Genomic DNA, 22,225 nt, shown 5'->3' with positions numbered 1-22,225 from the left:
CTTTTTTAAAAAAATTTTATTTTGGGCTGGAGAGATGGCTCGGCGGTTAAGAACACTGACTGTTCTTGCAGAAGACTGGGGTTCAAATCCCAGTACCCACATGGCAGCTAACAACTGTCTGTAACTCCAGTTCCAGGAGAGCCAATGGCCTCTTCTGTCCTCCATAGGCATTGCACGACACGGGTGCACTTACATACATGCAGGCAATACACGAATACACATAAAATAAAAATAATACAAATTTTTTAAAAAAATATTTTAAGAAGAAAACCACAGTTATACATGTGGAATAGATACATTATACACGTATCTTAACTTGTCACAGTTGCTCTAATGATAACCAAAGATTTGTACACTTTATTGTATAGAAAGTTACATTGAAATATAAACAGGGAAGGCCGGGCAAGGTGGCCCACACCTTTAATTCCAGTACTTGGGAGGCAGAGGCAGGCAGATCTCTGTGAGTTTGAGGCCAGCTTGGTCTACATAGTGAGTTCCAGGTCAGCAGGGGCTACAGGGAGACCCTGTCTCAAACATGGAGCCAGGCATGGTGACACACACCTGTAATCCCAGCACTTTAGAGGCAGAGCCAGGAGATTTGATAGATAATTCAACCTGCTGCATAGCATGTTCTAGACCACTTGAATAGTATAGCAAGATTATCTAAAAAAATCCAGAGCAAGACAAAACAGGGACTGGGGATGTTGCTCAGTGGGAGAGCATTTGCCCAGCTTGTGTGAAGCCCTGACTTTGATCCTCAGTACAGCCAAATAAATAAATAAGACGGGGCGGGGGGGGGTACACCATTACAAAAACAACTAAAAAAAGGGAACCTATTAGAAATAAAATGTACTGATGCCTGCAACTTTAAAATGTATAACAAAAAAATAGATTAATGTGTAGAATGATAAATGTATAGACATGTGAAAAAGCAAATACTAACTAGAACTGTGAGAATGGTGGTAGGTATATGAGTTTTTGCTGTAAAATTCATTTGACATTTCTGTATTTTATTTGCTTGAGTATTTTCATAGTAAAATGTTGGGATACCAGGGTCTGAGAATAGGGAGAAAGGCTGAATTATTGTCTCAATAAGTGCAATGTTTCCACATGAGGATGAAAAAGTTCTGAAATAGTACGGGCATGGTAACACGTGCCTTTAGTCCCAGCACCCAGGAGGCAGAGACAGGCGAATCTCTGTGAGTTCAAGGCCAGCCTGGTAAAATTTTGAACACAGGGCATAATGATGTTTCTATACTTTTTAAAAAAGATTTTTAAAAAGATTTTATTTATTATTTTATGTGTATGAATGTTATGCCTGCATGTAGGTAAGTGCACCGTGTTGTGCAATGCTGGTGGCCTCAAGAGGCTGTCAGATCCCCTGGAACTGGAGTTACGGACAGTTGTTAGCTGTCATGTGGGTGCTGGGATTCAAACCCGGGTCTTCTGCAAGAACAGCCACTGTTCTTAATCGCTGAGTCATCTCTCCAGCCCCAGAGATTTTTATTTTTATTCATATGTATGTGTGTCTCTCATGCAAGTGCTGGTGCCCTTGGAGGCCTGAAGAGCATGTTGGATACCCTGGAGCCAGAGTTACAGACAATTGTGAACTAACTGCCTTGGGTGTTGGGAACTGAACTTGGGCCCTCTGGAAGACAGCAGCAAATGCTCTTAACCACTGAGCCATTTTTCCAGCCCTTGTTATTACATTAAAAAAAAAAAATCCAGAACAGGGGTGGCACATGCCTTTAATCCCAGCACTCGGGAGGCAGAGGCAGGCAGATCTCTGTGAGTTCAAGGCCAGCCTGGTCTACAAAATGAGTTCCAGGACAGCTGGGGCTACAGGGAGACCCTGTCTAAAAAAAAAATCCAAAATGTGTTTATTGGTAGATTGTTTCTCACTCATCTCCATTCAGGGTGCCACTTCCTCCTGAAGAAGCATCCTTCTGTAAGCCTTGCTTTTCCACCTGTAGGCTGAAAGAAGACAGCCAGCACACACTATGGCGATTCTATAGCATCATGGAAATGTCATATCCATGAAGTAGGAACTAGACTTCTGCACCAGGTACTATTTTCCTCCTCTGGAGAGGGATGAAGGAAATCTATTGCAAGAGAAATGTTCTCATAGGGTGGTTGTCACCATCTACATTTTGAAAAAAAATATTACAAGGCCAGGTGTGGTGGCGCACAACTGTAATCCCAGTACTTGGGAGGCAGAGGCAGGTGGACCTCTGTGAGTTCAAGGCCAGCCTGGTCCACACAGTGAGTTCCAGGACAGCTGGGGCTATAGGAAGACCCTGCTTCAAAAAGACAAAAAAAAAAAATTACAAGGCCGGGTGCCGTGGCGCACACCTTTAATCCCAGCACTCGGGAGGCAGAGGCAGGCGGACCTCTGTGAGTTCACAGCCTGGTCCACTCCATAGTGAGTTCCAGGACAGAGGGGGCTACAGGGAGACCCTGTCCCAAAAAGCCAAAAAAAAAAGATACAGAAAAATAATACTTTTTTTTATTATTTGTATTTTATATAAAATATACCTAAAAAACTGGGCTTGGTGGCTCAGGGCTATAATCCCATCAACTCAGGAGGTGGGGGCCAGAGAGTCAAAAATTTAAGATCATTCTCAGCTATACAGCATGTTCAAGGCCAGCCTGGGATATAGGACAACCTGAAGAAAGAAAGAAAGAAAGAAAGAAAGAGAGAGAGAGAGAGAGAGAGAGAAAGAAAGAAAGAAAGAAAGGGAAAGAGAAAAGGAGGGAGGGAATGAAAGGTAATTTAATCTATAGTGACTATCATTATCTGTAAAATGAGCTGACTTGACTCACATGGAAGATCCCTTCCAGCTATGCAATGCCAAGCTCCAGTGAAGGAAAAATAATAATTAAAAGTAAGTTCTCAGAGCTGGGATGGTGGCAGGTGCCTAGGGTCACAGCTACTTAGGAGGCTGAGGGAGGAGGATCCATTAAGCCCAGGCATCCAAGGCCACCCAAAACAGTGTAGCAGGAACAAGTTTCAAAAATAATAAATAAAATTCCCTGAGCAGCCAGTACAACAAGAGGAATAAGAATTCTCTGAAGACAAGGACTCACTCTTATACCCTCTGGACACTGGCTTTGGTCTCAAAGTTCCTTACCCATAGGCAGGTCAGGTGACACACGCCTTTAATCCCAGCATATAGGAAGCAGAGGTGGGTGAATCTTTGAGTCCTTGACCAGCCAGGACGACATAGGGAGACCCTGTCTCAAAACAAAAACAACAAAAACAAACAAACAAACAAAAAACAACAACAAAACAAAACAGTTTCTTACCCATGATTCTTAGCAGGTCAGAGAAGGTTGGAAAAAAAAGTTTGAGGGACAAAGCAGCAGACCAGGCTGGCTCTGAGGTGGCCTGCCCAGGGAACAATGGTGTGAGGGATGAGACAGATCTAAGGCTAAGCACAGTCACCGAACGCGGGCCAGAAGGAAAAGGGTGTGTGTTGGAAGAATGGTTTTCAGATCTCCAGAGCAGCGTGGGATGACAGCACGCCACGCGCAGCCAGCCTCAGCCTCTTCCTTTCCCCACCACGCCCACTCATTTAACCTCTCCTCTAACACCCTAAACTCCCTTCCTCCCGACTGCGATTGGTTCAACCCAGACCTCAGGAGTTGGAAGGCCATGAAAGGCACGCCCGTGGCCACGCCCCCTTCCCTGATTGGCTGGAGAATTTAAAGACCAGGCCCGTGATAGGGTAATTTTCCTATTCCTAGTATTTGAAAGTTCCTTGTGTTGCAGCTTTGCTGCCTGCCGTTCAGACCTGCTTCTTCCTCTGAAAGCAGCCACAAGTGAGTCTGCCGGATATCTGAAGTGATGGGGAGGCGAAAGGACGCGATTCTTTTAGGGGTCCCCGCCGGGAGAGGTACAGTCGAGTGGGTCAGACCGAGCACGGATTCCTGAGCCAAGGAATTCCGTAAATTCCCTAGGTAAACACTCACAGGTCCCGGAGCCCTAGAATCACACTGACCCTGATACCTACTAATTTTTTGGCTTATGAAGAATGTGCCTAGCTCCCCTGTATCCACCTCTGTAACAGTGAAACCTTCCTGACTCTGTAGAAACCTGGAAGACAGAGGGCATCTGTCTCCTTCCCGTCTCCCCACGTGTGACCTCTGTTTCCTGGTCTCTGCGGATTCCCGTGCTGCCCTGGGTCTCTTAAAGCAGGAATCTTTTCTGGGCAAGGACGTGGCCCTTGCAGGACTTCCAGGCTTTTGACGCTGCGGGGCCCACCGCTCCGGGAACCGCAGCGGACGGCATTTTTAGAGTGGGTTTTCTGTTCGCCTCGGGGCGCTTGTACTATCTCTGCGGCCTCCTGTCTCTGTTATCAGTGACTACCTCCGTGACCCTACGTGCGCAGAGTTCTCCGTCCCGGCATCCATTCCACTACTATATCCCGATTTTCCGTGCTTCTGTGTTCGGGTCTCTGCACACCCGCAGAGGCCGTAGCCATGCTCTCCGGTACGGAAGCTGCGGCTGCAGAATGTGACGACGCGGAGCTGCGCTGCCGGGTGGCGGTGGAGGAGCTGAGCCCCGGCGGGCAGCCTCGGAAGCGCCAGGCCCTGCGCAGCGCAGAGCTGAGCCTTGGTCGCAACGAGCGCCGCGAGTTGATGCTGCGGCTCCAGGCGTCGGGACCCGCGGGGCGTCCACGCTGCTTCCCTCTGCGCACCGCGCGTCTCTTCACTCGCTTCGCCGCGGCCGGGCGCAGCACCCTGCGGTTCACAGCAGACGGCGCCCCTCGGGCGGGCTCGGTGCAGCTGCTGCTCTCCGACTGTCCCCCAGACCGCCTGCGCCGCTTCCTGCGCACACTGCGTTTGAAGCTGGCGGGCGCCCCTGGTCCCGGACCTGCGTCTGCCCGCGCGCAGCTGCTTGGCCCGAGACCCCGAGACTTTGTCAACATCAGCCCGGTGCAGCCGGAGGAACTGCGGCGTGCAGCGGCTACCCGGGTTCCAAACTCCACGCTGGAGAAGCGACCAACGGAATCCAAGACGGAGTCCAAACCTAGCAAGGTGAGGACCAGAAGAGTCGGTGTGCTACTCTTAAAGATGGAGGAGACCCAGGAGGCCCAAGGTTGGGGGAAACCGGTGATCTGAGCTGCCCATCGGACATCTCAGTATGGCAGAAACGTGGGAACCCACCGTGCTCGTAGCAAAATTTCCAAGATTGTGGTAAACTGAGAACAGAAAACCAGGTTCCAGGCCACTGTGGAAGAAAGGGCAGGAGACCAGGCAAGGAAACTAAAGAAGGAAGAACAGGAGTGTGATAGGCCCAGCAGAGAGCAGCTTTGGGAGACAAAGGAGAGGGAGCAGGTCAGGGGGTAGCCAACAGCCCAATCACCTGAGGAAAAACCATCTGGTGGGTCTGGCTGTGGTTGTAGACTGGAGCAGGTGTGGTCGCTAATAAGAAGGGCCTTGGTATTGAGCTGGTAAAAGGCTAGAGATGGGGGCTGGAGAGATGGCCTAGCGGTTAAGAGCCCTGACTGCTCTTACAGAGGACCTGGGTTCGATTCCCAGCACCCACATGGCGGCTGCGAACAGTCCTTAACTCCAGTTCCAGGGGAATCCGAAGTCTTCTGACTTCCACGGCATTGCACGACACGGGTGCATTCACATACATACATGCAGGCAATACACTCATACACATAAAATAAAAATAATAAATAAGGGCTGGAGAGATGGCTCAGCGTTAAGAACACTGGTTGTTCTTGCAGAAGACCTGAGTTCGAATCCCAGAACCCACATGGCAGCTAACAACTGCCTGTAACTCCAGTTCCAGGGGATCTGACAGCCTCTTCTGTCCTCTGCCGGCATTGCACCACGACACGGGTGCACTTAGCTCCACGCAGGCAATACACACATAAAATAAAAATAGTAAATTTTAAAAAAAAGCCAGAGATGGAGGGTGGGGATGTAGCTCACTGGACCAGGTGCTTGCCTAGCATGCATGAAGGCTGGGGTTCCATTCCAGCACTGAATAAACTGGGTGTTGGGGCACAGGCTTGTAATCCCAGCACTCAGGAGGTGGAGGCAGACGTTGAATATCATCCTCGGCTACACAGTGAATTTGAGGTGAACCTGGTCTACCTGAGATCCTTTAAAAGAAAGAAAAGAATGAGAGCAAGAAAGCACAAAGTGGCACAGTGGGGCATTTGATACCAGGCAGGGTTTTTTTTTTTTCGTTTTTTCTTTTTTGGTCTTTTTGAGACACAGGGTCTCCCCGTAGCCCCAGCTGTCCTGGAACTCACTATGTAGACCAGGCTGGCTTTGAACTTACAGAGATCCAACTGCCTCTGCCTCCCGATTGCTGGGATTAAAGGTGTGTGCCACCATACCCAGCATGATACCAGGCAGTTTTAAGCCAGCCTGGTCTACATATCAAGTTCTAGGCCAGACTAGTGAGACCCTGTGTATAAAAGTTTAAAAATATTTTTAATTTAAAAGAGAACACAGGGGCCTGGTGTGGTGGGGCACACCTTTAATCCCAGCACTCGGGAGGCAGAGGCAGGCGGATCTCTGTGAGTTCAAGGCCAGCCTGGTCTACATAGTGAGTTCCAGGACAGCTGGGGCTACAGGGAGACCCTATCTCAAAAAGACCAAAAAATAAAAATAAAAGAGAACATAAAGCTAGTGGAATGAGACAGAGCTCTGGCTAGACAGGGATTTGTTGCTTGGGTGTTTTGAGATGAGATACAGGTTTGTGATAGGAAGAAAAGTGAAAAGAAAAGCTGAGTGATAGAACCAGAAAAGTTAAAGGAATCCAGGAGAGGAAGCAGAGAGAGGATCCAGACACACTGACTAGGGATCCTTGGGGCACAAGGAGAGACTTAGACCACAGTAGTTACTGGCATGAGCTCCTGCCCAAGAGTTCCAAGGAGTGAAGTCAACAGAGTGGCAAAGGGCTACCTGGCCTGCATTGCATACAGGCCAAGCAGCATGGCAGGAGGCTCTGAGACAACCCTGTTTTCCCCCAGGAAGCTCCAAGGTGGCCCCTGCCTGTGAAGAAGCTGAGTATGCACCCCACCAAGCCACAGCTTTCTGAGGAGCAGGCTGCTGTGCTGAGGATGGCCCTGAAAGGCCAGAGCATTTTCTTTACTGGGAGTGCAGGTAGTAGAGGCAGAGTGGGCCAGGGGGTTGGTGGTAGGGTGGGATGAAGGAACAAGGAGTCCTGACTCTGCGTTCTACCTAGGGACAGGAAAGTCATATCTGCTGAAGCGTATTCTAGGCTCTCTGCCCCCCACTGGCACTGTGGCCACTGCCAGCACTGGGGTGGCAGCCTGCCACATTGGGGGCACCACCCTTCATGCCTTTGCAGGTAAGTGGGAGCCCCTGAGCTTGAGTTAAGAGCAAGTTAGGCCTTTGAGAAAGGAGGGATCAAGGGGCTAGGGTCTCAGCCCAGGCTGAATAGTTTTATTTACAGGCATTGGCTCAGGTCAGGCTCCTCTGGCCCAGTGTGTGGCCCTGGCCCAGCGGCCAGGTGTGCAGCAGGGCTGGCTGAATTGTCAACGCCTAGTCATTGATGAGATCTCCATGGTGGAAGCAGACTTGTTTGACAAGCTGGAAGCTGTGGCAAGGTTAGTATATGCAATGAGGGTGGTCACTGAGGCTGGAGTCTGGTGGCTTCAACAAGGAGCCTGCCCACTCAGCCTCTCTAAAGCACTCCCTGCTCCCGCTTCCAGAGCTGTTCGGCAGCAGAACAAACCATTTGGAGGGATCCAGCTCATCATCTGTGGGGACTTCCTACAGTTGCCACCAGTGACCAAGGGCCTCCAGCCCCCTCGATTCTGCTTTCAGGTACCACTTACACCCTGGTCCTCAACTTATGTGGGATACAAGGGTTGGGGGGAGGGTGTCTGCTTTGTTCCCTAACCCACACCTATCCTTCCCTGCCAGGCCAAGAGCTGGAGGAGGTGTGTGCCAGTGACTGTAGAGCTGACTAAAGTGTGGAGACAGGCAGACCAGACCTTCATCTCCCTGCTGCAGGCTGTGAGACTGGGCAGGTGAGTTCTGGAGGATGAGAGGGACCATGAGATGAGGATTCAAGCATGGGTCTGCATTGTTTGTCTGTTGTTGAGGGAGGGGATATCTCATGTAGCCTAGGCTAGCCTGGAATTTGCTATGTAACCAAGGATGACCTTGAACTCCTGACCCGCCCCTGTCTCCACCTCCTTGGTGCTAGGGATTGATTACAGGCTTGCAATTAAGAGCACTGGCTGTTCTTGCAGAGGACCCAGGTTTGGTTCCCAGTACCCACATGGCATCTAACAACCATCTGCAATTCCAGTTCCAGGAGATGTGATGCCCTCTTCTGGTCTCACAAGCATGACATGCACATAGTATACTTACATACATGTAGGCAAACACGCATACATATTAAAATAAAAGAAAAAAAAATTAAAGGTGCAAAGCAATTCAGGAAGACATACAGCACTGATCTCTAGCCTTCATAAGCATGCACACACATAAGCACCTGCTTACACATACACACACACACACAGACACGTACATATACACACATTCCCCTACACACATAAATAAAAAGAAAACTCAGGCTAGCTATTTCAGCCAAGGCAATAGACAAGTGGCTAGAAGACTGTACCCTGATCTGATGACAGGGTACCCAGTATTACAAGGTTTCAACACTAACCTCTTGTTTCAGATCTGCAAACATCTAGCCTGTGCTCTCACTATATCCAGCTTTGTAGATAGCACTGTGGGGTTGGAGGTAGCCAATTCCTCCTGGGGGTAGTGTTCTTTTTGGGTCCCAAGCCTTGACCTGTGGCCTGCTGCTCAGGCTGTACTGCTGCCACCTTCTCTGGTGTCCAAGGGAGCTCTAGCCTGACAGCCAAGTCCCCACAGATGTTCAGATGAAGTGACTCGCCAGCTCAGGGCCACAGCTGCCCATAAGGTAGGGCAAGATGGAATTATGGCCACGAGACTCTGCACCCACCAGGATGATGTGGCCCTTACCAACAAGAAGTGTCTGCAGGAACTTCCAGGTAAGTGGAACACTAGGGCTGGGCAAGGACTGGCTGAGAGGGACTGTTAGACAGGTATACCCCTCATCCCCACACACATGCCTGCCCCTGGCAATCCAGGCCCAAACTCTAAGGCCAAAGCCTTTACATTTACAAATATATCTGTGACCTACAAGCTGTGGTGAACTGATTCCAAGGCCCCAGCTAGGCCTGAGCTGTCCCAGGTTCACCTATCTCCCTGCCCCACACCCTGATCTAATACATTTTGGAAGCTGAGGCCAGAGGTCAATGATACCTAATCCGTTTTCCTAACTCTTTTTTTCCAGGTGAGGTACACAGCTTCGAGGCTATGGACAGTAACCCTGAGCTAGCCTGGATCCTGGATGCCCAGTGTCCCGTTAGCCATGTCCTTCAACTAAAGCTGGGGGCCCAGGTGAGTGTGAAGCAGGGCTATCCTACATGGACCTCCCTGATCCTTATCACTCTACCTAGACCACTCTGTAGCCAGTGGGTGTAGCTATGACCACTTTCACCTGCTTTTTTGCCCACTTATCTGTCTTCAGCTTTTACTGCCCTCCTAAACATCTGGAGATCTCTCAGGCAGTGTCACTTTGGGCAAGACCTTTCCCTTGCCAAAGCTCAATTCCCTGGTGGAATGATTCCCCCATGGTGTTCTGTACTACTGTACCTTGTAGATTGGCAAGTCCTGACCCCTCCTTTCATGGGGTTGGGCAAGAAGGGGAGACTTTCCTCAGGGGTCTCTGGGCACTCAAGGGAAAATTCAAGCATTCTGGCTGAGAGGAGTAGCGGGGCCTAGGGATCATCCCCCAAGACTTGTGGTCCCCTTAATAGATCTACCCTTTTTCATTCTCCTTCTCTCTCTTATCTTTTCCTTCCCTTTTTTTTTGTTTGTTTCTTTGAGACAGGGTCTCCCTGTAGCTGCAGTTGGCTTGGAACTCACTATGTAGACTAGGCTGGCCTTGAACTCACAGAGATCCACTTGCCTCTGCCTCCCGAATGCTGGGATTAAACCTTCCTTTCTTTTTGAGATATCTTTTTTTAAAAAATATTTTATTTATTATTTAATGTGTATGAGTGTATAGCCTACATGTATGTGAGTGCACCCATGTTGTACAGTGCCTCAGAGGTCAGAAGAGGGCTTCAGAGTCCCCTGGAACTGGAGTTAAGGATGGTTCGTAGCCGCCATGTGGGTGCTAGGAATCGAACCCGGGTCCTCTGCAAGAGCAGTCAGTGCTCTTAACCACTGAGCCATCTCTCCAGCCCCTCTTTCATTCTTTTTAAATAGGGTTTCACTACGTAGTCCCAGCTGGCCTTAAAACTCCCTGTGTAGACCAGGATGGCTTCAAACTCAAAAGAGATCTGCCTGCTTTTGCCTTCATGCCTAGCTAGATATAACCGTTTTGAAAGCCCTGTAATGTAGATTACCCTACTGGCTTTACCACCTTCTTCTGAGGCAATCTGATAAATACTATGCCCCTTTGACACAAGATAAAACCAAGATCCAAGAAAATAAGGCAGCTTGTCCTAGAGGCCAAAGTCAGCTGGTAGTAGAGCTAAGGATTGAGATTCATTTCCATGATAGTCCCACCTCAGCCTCTGAACCCTAACTGCTAGAGATGAGCCAGGCACAGAAACAGAGTCTGTCTCCATCTGTGTACTTACCCTTCCCCTGCAGGTCATGCTGGTGAAGAACTTGGCGGTATCTCGGGGCCTGGTGAACGGTGCCCGGGGAGTGGTGGTTGGGTTTGAAGCTGAAGGGAGAGGTAAGTGATGGTGGAGGGGGGGGTCATACTTCTTGGGTTTGTTTTGCAGCACAGCAAAGCCACGGGGTGGCTAGATAGAAAGTGGAACTTCTCCATGCCTTCCTCAGGGCTGCCCCAGGTACGGTTCCTGTGTGGTGTCACTGAGGTCATCCGCACTGATCGCTGGACGGTACAGGTCACCGGGGGCCATTTCCTCAGCCGACAGCAGCTTCCCCTCCAGCTGGCCTGGGCAATGTCCATCCACAAGAGTCAGGTGACTACCTAGTGCAGGTATGGGCAAGACAGGGCAGACAGTGGGCAGGATATGCCTGGAGCATCCTGGAATATTTGTCTTAAACAGGTCAAACTTTCCCTAGATGGAAAGTTGAGATCAGGAGAAAAAAACCTTCCTTCCTTCTTTGCTTTCTTTTTTTCCTCCTTCCTTCATTACTTCACCAGGGTCTCAGTAGCCCAGGCTGGCCTCAAACTTGTTATGTAGCTGATGATGACCTTGGACTTCTGATCCTCCTGCCTCTACCCTCTGAGAGCTGGGATTACAGGTGTGTGCCACCATGCCCAGTTTGTGCAGTACTGGGGACTGAACCCAGGGCTTTGTGCATGCTTGAATGCTAGGCAAACATGCTACCAACTGAGCCACATCCTTGCCCTAAGCTTTTCTTTAGTGCATTTCCTAGCTCATGTCTTTCTCCCCTCTGCCATCTCCTGGCCATAATCAGAATAGGCTGATCCTAATAACAACCAGATGAAGTATTGATATAATAATCATTAAAGTTACACAGAGCAGAAAACCAAGGTGCTAAGACACACAGCGGAGAGGCAGAGCTAGGATTTGGCTCCATACCTGTATGACCCACAGCTTTTTCTGATCCTGTCCCTCAACCCTTATTCTGGATTTTGTCTCCTGGTCCCCCCCTGTATTCAAACCTATCTAGTACCCAGCTTTCCTTTGAGCTGGAAACCCTGGATAGGTGAGGCCATCTAGGTGCAGTGGCTAGGCTGGCTAGTAGAAGGTCACTCAGGCTCAAGAGACTTAAGGCTAAGCTGGCTTTATCTGTCCCTCCATCCCCCAGGGCATGTCTCTGGATTGTGTAGAGATCTCTCTGGGCCGTGTGTTTGCCAGTGGTCAAGCCTATGTGGCCCTCTCTCGGGCACGTAGCCTACAGGGCCTGCGTGTGCTGGATTTCAACCCTACAGTAGTTCGCTGTGACTCCCGAGTACTGCACTTCTATGCAACTCTCCGGCGGGGCAGAAGCCACAGTCTGGTAAGAGTCACCTAATGGTGAGCCCTGTGGCTCGGGGCAAGCTGGGAAGGAGGACAAAGGGAAGACCCAGTAGGTAGAACTCTAGGGTAGCAGAGCCTTCATACTGATTTCGTTGGGGTTGAGGCAAGGGCAAAGAGGAGCAGGCCCCCAGCCTGTGGCCCTCAGGGATCAGCACAAACCTGTGACTGGCGTTTTGGTTCTGACCCAGGAGTACCCAGATGTTGATGAGGCAGACTCAGACCAGGAGAACATGGATCCAAACCTCTGACCTTGGTTGCAAAAAGAAGACAAATAATGGACTTCCAGCTTCTTCATGGTCCAGGACTGGGGTTGGGGAGGGTGGCTGTATTCCTTTCTTCCTTCAGCCTCCTGGTAGGGTTAAGGGACATTGTTTCCACCCTGCTTATCAACTGTGCCACAGTTTCTCCCTTTCCCAGGGCAAGTTGCTTCCAGGAATGATGACTGGTGTCAGAGGACAAAGCTTTCTACAATAGCTGGACACCTAGCCACAAAGTTCTAAGCCACAGAACCCAGAGGAGGTAAAGACAGGTGTTCCTCTGGCAGCATGAGGCCCCATGGGAAGGCTCTATCTTATTTTTTATTACATTGTATTTATTTATTTGTGTGTGTGTTTATGTGTAGCATGGCATATTTGTGGAAGGCTTGGTGGCAGGAACTTGGACCCATCAAGCCATCTCACCAGCCCCAGAGTCGATCTAAATCTGCTTTGTGTTACTATAACAAAATATCTAAGGCTAGATACTTTATAAAGAAAAAAGTTTATTAAGGTTACTTTTGTGGAGGATGGAGACTATGGGACCAGTATCTGCTTAGCTTTGCTGAGGCTTCATGGCAGATGGTATGACTTGGTAGGGACACATGCAAGAGTGAAAAACAATGTTTAAGGGACTGAAATGGATGTTCTCAGGTTGTATTTACTTAGAACAAATAACCTTGTGAATTGTATAACTGTGTCTCCTGCCTGGTCTCTCTCCTTCACTTAGCATGTGCACAGAGGTGTTTGTTTATGCCACAAAGGCCCACCCAGACCACTAGCACATTTGTGTGAGGTTTTGTTGGTAGCACCTGTCATTTGCAAAGCTGAGTTATCTGAGGTTGGTGACAAACAATGAAATGACAGGGTGAGTAACAGTCACCTAAGAGTTAGACAATGACACACTAACCTCCTCAGTTTGGGCCCAGCAGAGAGTCTGGTTTGAACACTGAACAAATGACCTTCAGTTTCTCAAAAAGCATGATAGAGGGGCTGGAGACATGACTCAGCAGCTAAGAGCACTTGCTGTTCTTGCAGAGGACTCAAGTTCAGTTTCCCACCCCCATGTTCCAAGGGATCTGTGCCTCATTTCTGGCCTCTACAGGCACTACATGCATGTGGTCCATTTACATACACTCATAAAAATAAACTAATAATAATAAAATATTTTTTTAAAAAGCATGATAGCAATTAAGCAATTAAGAGGACTAGAGGATTGGAATTAGATTCTCGACACCCACATGAGTAGCTCACAACTGCCTCTAACTCCAGTTTCGGGGGATCCAATGTCTCTGGCCTCCATCTGCACTCACCTACACATACCCACACATGGACAGATACTTTAAAATAATTTTTTTGAGATTATTTTTTATTTTATGTGTATTTACCTGTTTGTGTGTATGGGCACCATGTTTGTACGGGTATCTGCAGAGGTCAGAAGGCATCAGATCTTCTGGAACTAGAGTTACCCAGGTGATTGTGAGAACCCAAGTCCTCCTGCAAGAGGAGCAAATGCTCTTAACTGCTGAGCCATCTCTCCAGTCCCAATGAAAATAAATCTTTAAAGTTGCTCAGAAGTCTTTGAAGGCAAGCAAAAACTGCCAAGGTTCTGTTATGAATAGAGCAGTTCTGAGTGGTACATATAGTTATTATGGACATATGTATTGGCAGGTATGGATACCTTTGATTAACAAGAGACTGAGGCTGTGGAGATATGGCATGAGTAAGAGCACTTGCTGTGCAAGCATGAAAACCTGAGTTCAAATCCCTAGCACCCATAAAAGTGGATCATGGAACCAGCCAGATGACTCAATAGGTAAAGGTGCTTGCTAACAATCCTGAGTAACTGAGTTCAATTCCCAGGACCTACATGGTAGGAGAGAACTGATTCTGCAAAATGTCCTCTGATGTCCACATGTATACTGTGACACATATACACACACAGTAAATGTTTCAAAAAAAACATCCAGGCATGGCTGTGTGTGCTCATAACTCCAGCACTGGGGATGGAGATGCCAGATCCAAGAGCCCATTGCCAGCCAGCCAGCCAAAATAGTGACCTTCAGGTTCAGTAAGAAATCCATTAGATGCCGGGCATGGTGGCACACGCCTTTAATCCCAGCACCCAGGAGGCAGAGACAGGCAAATCTCTGTGAGTTCAAGGCCAGCCTGATCTACATAGTTCCAGGCCAGCTGGGGCTATAGGGAGACCTTGTCTCAAAAAGACCAAAGAAAAAAGAAAAGAACTCCTGTCAGAGACTAAGGTGGAGAGTGACAAAGGAAGACGCCCATATCCTTTTCCATATCCTTCTCTAGCCTTTGTATGTGCACGCATGAACATGTGTACCTACACACACGTATATAACACACACATAAAAGAGCCATGGCTACTTAAGTGTGAAGTCACCAATGGAGCCAAGAATAATATAGCCATGCTGGTTGCTGCTGAATGCAAATTGTGGGTACTCAAAGGCAAGTATCCTTGTTTCCCAAAAAACAGCAGAGGCCCCAGAGCATAGTGTGTGGGTGATCAAGTGGTGGAAACCATTGAAATGAAACCTCGGTATTATTGTGGTTAAGAGGGAATATGGGCTGAGACCTTCACTGTGGGCTTTGGGGAAGAGGGAGATCAAAAGTCTTTTGAGAGAGGCCAGAGAAATAGCTCAATTAGTAGTGTGTTTGTCTAGCATGCATGATGCCTTGGATTTGATCCTTAGCATTACATAAACCCAGCATGGTGGCACACACCTATAATCCCAGCACTTGGGAGATGGAGACAGAAGGATCAGAAGATCAAGGTCATCTTAGACTACACAGCAAATTCAAGGCCAGTCTTGCAACTTCTAAGAGGTTTTCCTTATCTATAAATTTCTGATCATAACTGTAATTTCACATGGTGTTAGTGTTGTTACAAAGTCCAGCAGGCGCTTGAGGTATGGCTCAGTGATTACCAAGTACTGAAGAGGGATAAAAGAGGGGGAGAGGGGTTGGAGAATGACTCCGTGGTTAAGAGCACTGGCTACTTTTGCAGAGAACCTGGGTTTGGTTCCCAGCTCTCACATGATGGAAAACAACTATCTGTAAATCCACTTCCAAAGGATCTGATACCCTCTTCTGCTCTGCACATATGGGTAAACTTACATACATGCAATCAAAACACTCATAAAAGAAAAAAAAAAAAGTGTCTGGAGAGATGGCACCTCCCACTCTTGCAGAAGACCCAAGTTCAGTTCCCAGCATCCACATGGAGGCTAACAACTGTAACTCCAGTTCCAGGGGATCTAACAACCCTCTTCTGGCCTCCACACACATTGCACACATGGGTGTACTTACATGCAGGCAAAACACTCATACACATAAAATACGTTTAAAAAATACTTTTTTTTTTAGGAAACAAAGGGATTTATTGAGCTTCCTAACAAAGCATAGGGTGGCAGTGAGGGGGTACATATAAAGGTATGAGTACCCTTGGGCTTTTTTTCCCTACATTTTGGCTGTGGCTTCCTAACTTGCATTGAGCCAGTCCAAGATGGTGAGGCTCTTTCCCCTCCCTGTCTTCCCCTGTCCCTCTCCTTAGTCCCTCCCCCTCATGCAGTTAAGGCTGGTTGGGAGGGTGACTCTTCCTCTGCCCCTCCCTTCCTACAGAGGGTCTTGTAATCCAATTAGTTTGAGGTGATTGAAGCAAATGGGTGAGAAGCTAGAGAAGATGACTTTTATCTGTTCATTACTTGCCATTCAGAGGAGAAGCTCTTCTAACGTTCTGTCCCTTCCTCTGGCTCTCACAATCTTTCTACCAGCTTCTTCCAAAAGAGAACATAAGCTTTGGAGGGGGTGACAAATGCAAGATGGTCTTTCTTCTATTGTGGGGAAATATTGAACTCTTGGGCCTTCTCATCATTTGTTTCCAAAACATGGCTTAAAGGTATGGGCACCCACTGGGTGTGGTGGCGTATGCCTTTAGTCCCAGCACTGGGGAGACAGGCTGGCAGATCTCTGTGAGTTCAAGGTCAGCCTGGTCTCCATAGTGAGTCCCAGGCTGGCGGGGCTACAGAGAGATCCTGTCTCAAAAAGACTTAAAAAAAAAAAAAAAGAGAGAAAGGAAAGCCAGTCTTGTGGCAAGGCAGTTGTGATCACTAATGATCACTATGAAGCCTACAGAGCACAGTCTAGTGTGCTTCCTACACTGGCTCCTCCAGTAGACGATATGGAGAGCTCAGAGGACTGCCAGCCTGGCCCCAGTCCTGGAGAGCCCAAGCCTGTCTGGCTCTTAAGCCCAATACTTTCCTGTAGTATGATCTCTGCTCCAGTTGAAAGACATTCAAGAACAAAGCCACACCCACCATGCTCATCCCTAAAACCATGAAGATGGGTCTTTTTTATTTTCCTTTGTTTTCTTTTTTAAAAAAACATTTTATTTTTGTCTTTTTTGAGACAGGGTCTCCTTGTAGCCCCAGCTGCCCTGGAACTCACTATGTAGACCAGGCTGGCCTTGAACTCACAAAGATCCACCTGCCTCTGCCTCCCAAATGCTGGGATTAAAGACGTGTGCCACCATGCCCAGCTATTATTTTTATTTTATGTGTATTTTATGTGTGTTGCCTTCATGTAGGTAAGTGCACCCATGTCATGCAATGCCTTCAGAGCACAGAAGAGGCTGTCGGATCCCCTGGAACTGGTTACAGTTGTTAGCTGCCATGTGGGTGCTGGGAATTGAACCCGGGTCTTCTGCAAGAAGTCAGTGTTCTTAACTGCTGAGCCATCACTCCGGCCCCCGTTTTTCTTTTCTTTTTTTTTTTCTTTTTTTTTTTCTAATTTTTTTTTTTTTTTTTTTTTTTTTTTTTTGTCTTTTTGAAGCAGGGTCTTCCTGTAGCTCCACTGTCCTGGAACTCACTATGTAGAACAGGCTGGCCTTGAACTCACAGAGATCCGCCTGCCTCTGCCTCCCAAGTGCTGGGACTACAGGCATGCACCACCCCACCTGGCTTTTTTTAATGTGTATGAGTGTATTGCCTACATGCATGTCAGTGCACCTGTGTCATGCAGTGCCCACAGAGATCAGAAGAGGGCGGCAGATCCCCTGGAACTGGAGTTTCAGACAGTTGTCAGCTGCCATGTGGGTGTTGGGAAATCAAACCCAGGTCCTCTGCAAGAGCAGCCATTGCTCTTAACCCCTAAGCCATCTCTCCAGCCCTGAGGATGGGTCTTTAAATGTGGCCATTTATGGGTCAGGATGTTTCCAATCTACCCATATAACAGCCCTCCTTCAAGGTCCCACTGTGAGCAGGTCTCACAGAGAGAGGCCCTGCTGTCAGGAAACTCAGTCTTGTTGCACGTTGCTGCTTTCACTTTCTTTCCACTTCCACACTTTGAGAACCGTTTGATTCAATCCAGACAGCACTGTCTTGTTTTCTAATACCCTTTCTGAATCCCTTTGGGTTCTTGGATGGAAACAGGAGAAACTGGCTCAGGATAACTGAAAACAGGAAAGGAAGCCCATGAAAGACTGACGTACAAAACTAAGAGGAAGTCCAGAAGACTAGACTGGCAAGCAGGAGCTAGAGAGGCCAGAACCACTGGCAGGAGCAGAGCTGGGGGCACCCATGCCATCAGGACCTCTTGGTCACCAGACACAGTATAGCCCAGGGGAGGAAGTTCTTAAGTCTGCTACTTCCTCCTCTCAGTCCATGAAGTATGTCTTACAGCCACTGGCAAAAAGCTGAATATGCAATCAAAGTGTAAGGAGCCGTGCTTTTGCTGGAGGACTGGTGGAGTTCTGAGGGATCTGGTGAGGCACTTATTCTGCATGCTGTCCTAGGACTCTCCTCTCTCTGAGCCCATCTTAACACATACTGCTGAGGAATCTCTCCACCCCCACTATCTCTTTCCTCTCACCCTGGGACTGATTTTAGCTATCCCTGGTATCATGGCTTGTTTTCTGCTGCTGTGATAAACACCATGACTAAAAGCAACTTGGGGAAGAAAGGCTTCACTTTATCTTACAAGTTACAGTCCATCAAGGGAAGTCTAAGCAGGAGCCTAGAAGCAGAGACTGGAGGAATGTTGCTTGCTGACTTGCTTCCCCTGCTTCTGATCAGCTGCTTTTCTTACACAGCCCAGGCCCACCTGCAGGCTCACAGTGCTTGGGCCCTCCTTCATCAATTAGCAATCAAGAAAATGCCCCACAGACATGCCCATAGGTCAATCTGATGGAGGAAATTCCCCAATTGAGGGTCCCTTTCCTCAGGTGACTCTAGTTTGTGTCACGTTGAGGAAAAACTAACCAGCACATCTGATCTCCTATGTAACTGCCTTACAGATTGGGCATAACCATCATTGTCTTGAATCAGAACAGTTGTGTTCACGTGTACCAAACCCTCACAAGATCACCTGTTAACATTCTATTGTGGAGGGAGTGGCATGCTCACAGGACTCATGAAAGTCTCACAAGGCCTCTCCCCTCCCTGAGGTTTATTATAAAGCAGGTAGAAAGTTAATGTAGGGTTGGGACTCTGGTAGTTGTAGCTGCCTGAACATTACCAGGGTGGGTGTGGGATGGGGATGGGGATGGGGGTGCATATTCAGTATTACAGCTTTTCATCTGTCCATGGTGTAGGTGGGACTCTTCAGTGGTACAGTTTGAATACCCATGTTCCTATAAGCAACCCCAATAAAGTCACTGGTTCACCAAGTTGGACTTGGAAAGATCCTTTCTTTGGTTTGTAGGTAACTTCTCTATCTGCAATGAATACATGTTTAAGATTTATTTTAATTATATGTATGGGTGTGTGTCTGTGTGAGTTCAGGTGCCTGAAGAAGCCAGAGGTATTGGATTCCCTAAAGCTGGAGTAACAGACAGTTGTGAGCTACCTGACATGGGTATTGGGAACTGAGGTCCTCTGCAAGAGCAGTACATGCTCTTAACTGCTGAGCCATCTCTCCAGCCCCCAATAGATGTTTCTCTTTCCAGGAAATTCACATGAAACCTGCTTAAAGATGTCTTCACCTGAGACTATCTGGGTACCTGAAGTTCATCTCCTTAGCAATCTTCTTGTGAAGACACTCCTGAAAGGTCTGGAGAAAGGCAGGTGTGTACCTGAGAGGACTGCAGATAGTTTCTGAGGCATGCATAAAACCTAACACTTCTTTATTTTCTTGACATCTAATTTAATCTCTCCTGGACCATGTATCTCTAAGAGATGTAGTGAAACCTCAGTTAGAATTCAAGGCTCTCCACCCTCAGGATGACCTCATCTCCAGGGCCTGGTGGTGACTGCTGACACCAGAACTGACCAGCATCTATGGACAACAATGAGGCCTGGTGTAAAAGGAGGAGGGCCAGCCCATCTAGGTTTCTCACACTACTGTAGCCCTGTCACTTCTCTGGGTGCTCCCAAAGAATTCTTCCCAACCTCAGGGCCCCTCCTTTCTGCCTCTTCCCCACATCATCATCTCCTCAAGGAACTGGACCTAGGAAGCAATCCAGGAAAGACTGTCCTCAGGCAATTTAGGACTTGAAACAAAGAAGCCAGTGCAAGGCTTGGTGATTGGTTTAGAATAGGGGAGAAGAAGGGGAGTAGGTAGAAGCCAAAGGCAAATATATCCCCAGTAGTGACCTTATCACAGGTGATAAAGGACATTACCTGCCCATCTTGTGTGGGCATCCATTTATTTTTTCATGAACATTTATCAAGTGCCCCTAATATGTTTGGCTCTGAGCTCTGCACTGGAGATTTCACAGTACACCAAGTTAACAGGGTCCACCTTAGGATGTTGAGGGAGCTCTCCTATAAAGGAATTGGAAAATAGTCTTAAACTATGACAATACTACATAACCAGACAAAATAATAACATAATTCCAGAGTTTGCTTATATACTGGGTCACTGGGAAAGGGACTCTGTCTGAAGAGGGGACATTTGAGCCAAGACTAGGATGAGCTAATGAGGCAAAGCAGATGGCAGGGCCAGCAGAGAGGGAGCTGGTGTTCATGGATGCCCTCTCCCACCCGACTAGTTTCTAGCCTGAAATATCCAGACTTGACTCAAATACCTCTTTCATTTTGGGACCCAGGATTTAGCCTTTCTAGACAGAATGGTCCTTTCCTGAGTCTGAGTACCCGTACTGAGTTGTCACTGCTATGGGACTGTCTCCATCACCTGAAAACTTCTCAGGTTATCACTGGGGCCCTGCCTTCCTGGAGCACTGGTGTACAGCAGCACAAGGAGTGGGGCAGGCAACAGCAAGGGCATGAATAAAAGAATGGAGGAGGTTACAGTTAAGGGAGCCCGAAGCTGCCAGAGAATGCTGCTGCTACTAGGGGACATCACCCCTACTTCTGCTTCCATCCTATTAGGGGACTTCCTATTCCCACTCTCCAATAGGAAGTTGGACACTGTCAGGTAGATGAGGGAGAAAAAGACATTAGGATGTCAGAAGTGCCTGGTGCCTGATGGAGTTCAATGATCTACTTTTTTTTTCCCCCTTTACTTTCCGCTTTAAAATCTAGGCTGGTTTTATATATCCAAGGTGACCTCACATTTAGAGCAGTAGGATGACCTTGAACTTTGGATCTTCTTTCTTCACTTCCTGAGTCCTGAGATTACAGATGTGCTCTACTAGGCCAGGTTAAAGTAGTCTTGGGATGGAACTCGGGGCCTCCTGAATGCTACACAAGCACCCTACCAACTGAGCTATACTCCCAGTGATGGTCCACTTTCAAGCAAGAGATAACAGAAGCTGGAGCCAACATGCCTGTCCCTCAGGGGTGACCCATGGGGCTTGGCACAAGGTGAGCCAGTGTCTGGTTAGGAGGTAGGCCTGGGGCTGGCGCTTGCCACAGTCTTTGCTACTTAATACCTCTGTAAGGGAGTGAGACCCACTTTCTTCTGCCCGCTCCCTTGCCTTGGTGCTCCCTGGGGTTTGCATCTGAGGGTAGCCAGCAACTTCTAAGTTGTCTTTCATCTAGAATAAGACTGATCTCCTGGTCCCAAGAGACCTGGCTTAGATGTCTTTGTGTCCCTACAGCTCTCAGAACCATTAAAAAAGTGAACACTGTAGACATTGCATAGATTGGTGGAGTGCATCCCTTCCATCCTGCCTAGGTGGGTGTTTAGCTTTGCAGGATGCTATGCCTTCTAAGACCCTAGTATATTTTACCCATCCCTACTGGGACAATGGTGACAGCCAGACCTTCCCACCATACACCATGCACCACTAGGGGGCACCAATGAGACATTCGAGTCCTTTCTGGAAACTTGGCAAATCCTTTGTCCCAAGCTCCAGCCACCGTGGGGCGCACCTACAACCTCAGGAGCAGAGACTGGGTCATTGTTGAGCCTGAAGTTTCCTTTGTTTAGAAGCTTCTGCTGGGTATCTGCGGAGGAGCTCATGTTTGGGGTTTATTAGCCCTCTTTGTTATTCACCAGAAGCCAATGTGGAACAGCTGTTGTCTCCACTTTATTTATTTATTTATTTATTTATTTATTTATCATTTATTTATTTTTGGTCTTTTTGAGATCTCCACTTTATGAAGAGAGGACCCTAATGTAATGCCAGCCTAGGTGACCTGGCAAAGACTATGTTTGTAAACTGGGTTTGGAACTAAAGGCCCAGATGCAGGGTTCCCCAAGGACTCGTTCTTGTCTTTAAAATAGCGCCATCACTTCTGGACTGTGACACTGGAGATTCTGCTTAAAGCTTCTGAACCAACCTTGGTTTCATCACTAGTGAAATGGGGTTAACAGCCGGTCGACAGAATCGCAAAGATTAGGACTGAGGAGGTAGCTCAGTTGGGTGTGGTGGCAGGAGGATCAGGGGTTCAAGATCAACTTTGGCTACATAGAAAATTGGAGGTCAGCCTCCAATTATTGAGACCTTTTTAAGTTTTTTTTTTTTTTTCTTTA

General features: G+C 48.0%; 1 protein-coding gene across 2 annotated transcripts; it reads left to right on the top strand.

Moving 5' to 3' along the window:
• Window positions 1–3,799: 3,799 nt before the first annotated feature.
• Window positions 3,800–12,328, top strand: Pif1 (PIF1 5'-to-3' DNA helicase). Of its 2 annotated transcripts, XM_008836302.3 has the most exons (13): window positions 3,800–3,960; window positions 4,363–5,040; window positions 7,002–7,134; window positions 7,217–7,342; window positions 7,448–7,601; window positions 7,707–7,821; window positions 7,921–8,027; window positions 8,887–9,026; window positions 9,332–9,438; window positions 10,702–10,789; window positions 10,897–11,042; window positions 11,860–12,051; window positions 12,260–12,328. In XM_008836302.3, exons 2-13 carry the CDS (start codon window positions 4,483–4,485, stop codon window positions 12,317–12,319), a joined length of 1,926 nt encoding a protein of 641 aa, XP_008834524.1. In that variant the 5' UTR covers window positions 3,800–3,960; window positions 4,363–4,482; the 3' UTR covers window positions 12,320–12,328. The 2 variants fall into 2 exon arrangements, with proteins under 2 accessions (XP_008834524.1, XP_029420848.1); XM_029564988.1 differs by lacking the exon at window positions 7,217–7,342 and having other exon boundaries at window positions 3,800–5,040.
• Window positions 12,329–22,225: the final 9,897 nt, after the last annotated feature.

The sequence above is a fragment of the Nannospalax galili genome, unplaced genomic scaffold (assembly GCF_000622305.1).
Source record: "Nannospalax galili isolate Female #2095 unplaced genomic scaffold, S.galili_v1.0 scaffold54, whole genome shotgun sequence".
In the NCBI taxonomy this organism is placed as follows: Eukaryota; Metazoa; Chordata; class Mammalia; order Rodentia; family Spalacidae; genus Nannospalax; species Nannospalax galili.
Note: the sequence above shows the minus strand (reverse complement) of the source record. Positions and strands in the feature narration are given on the sequence as shown.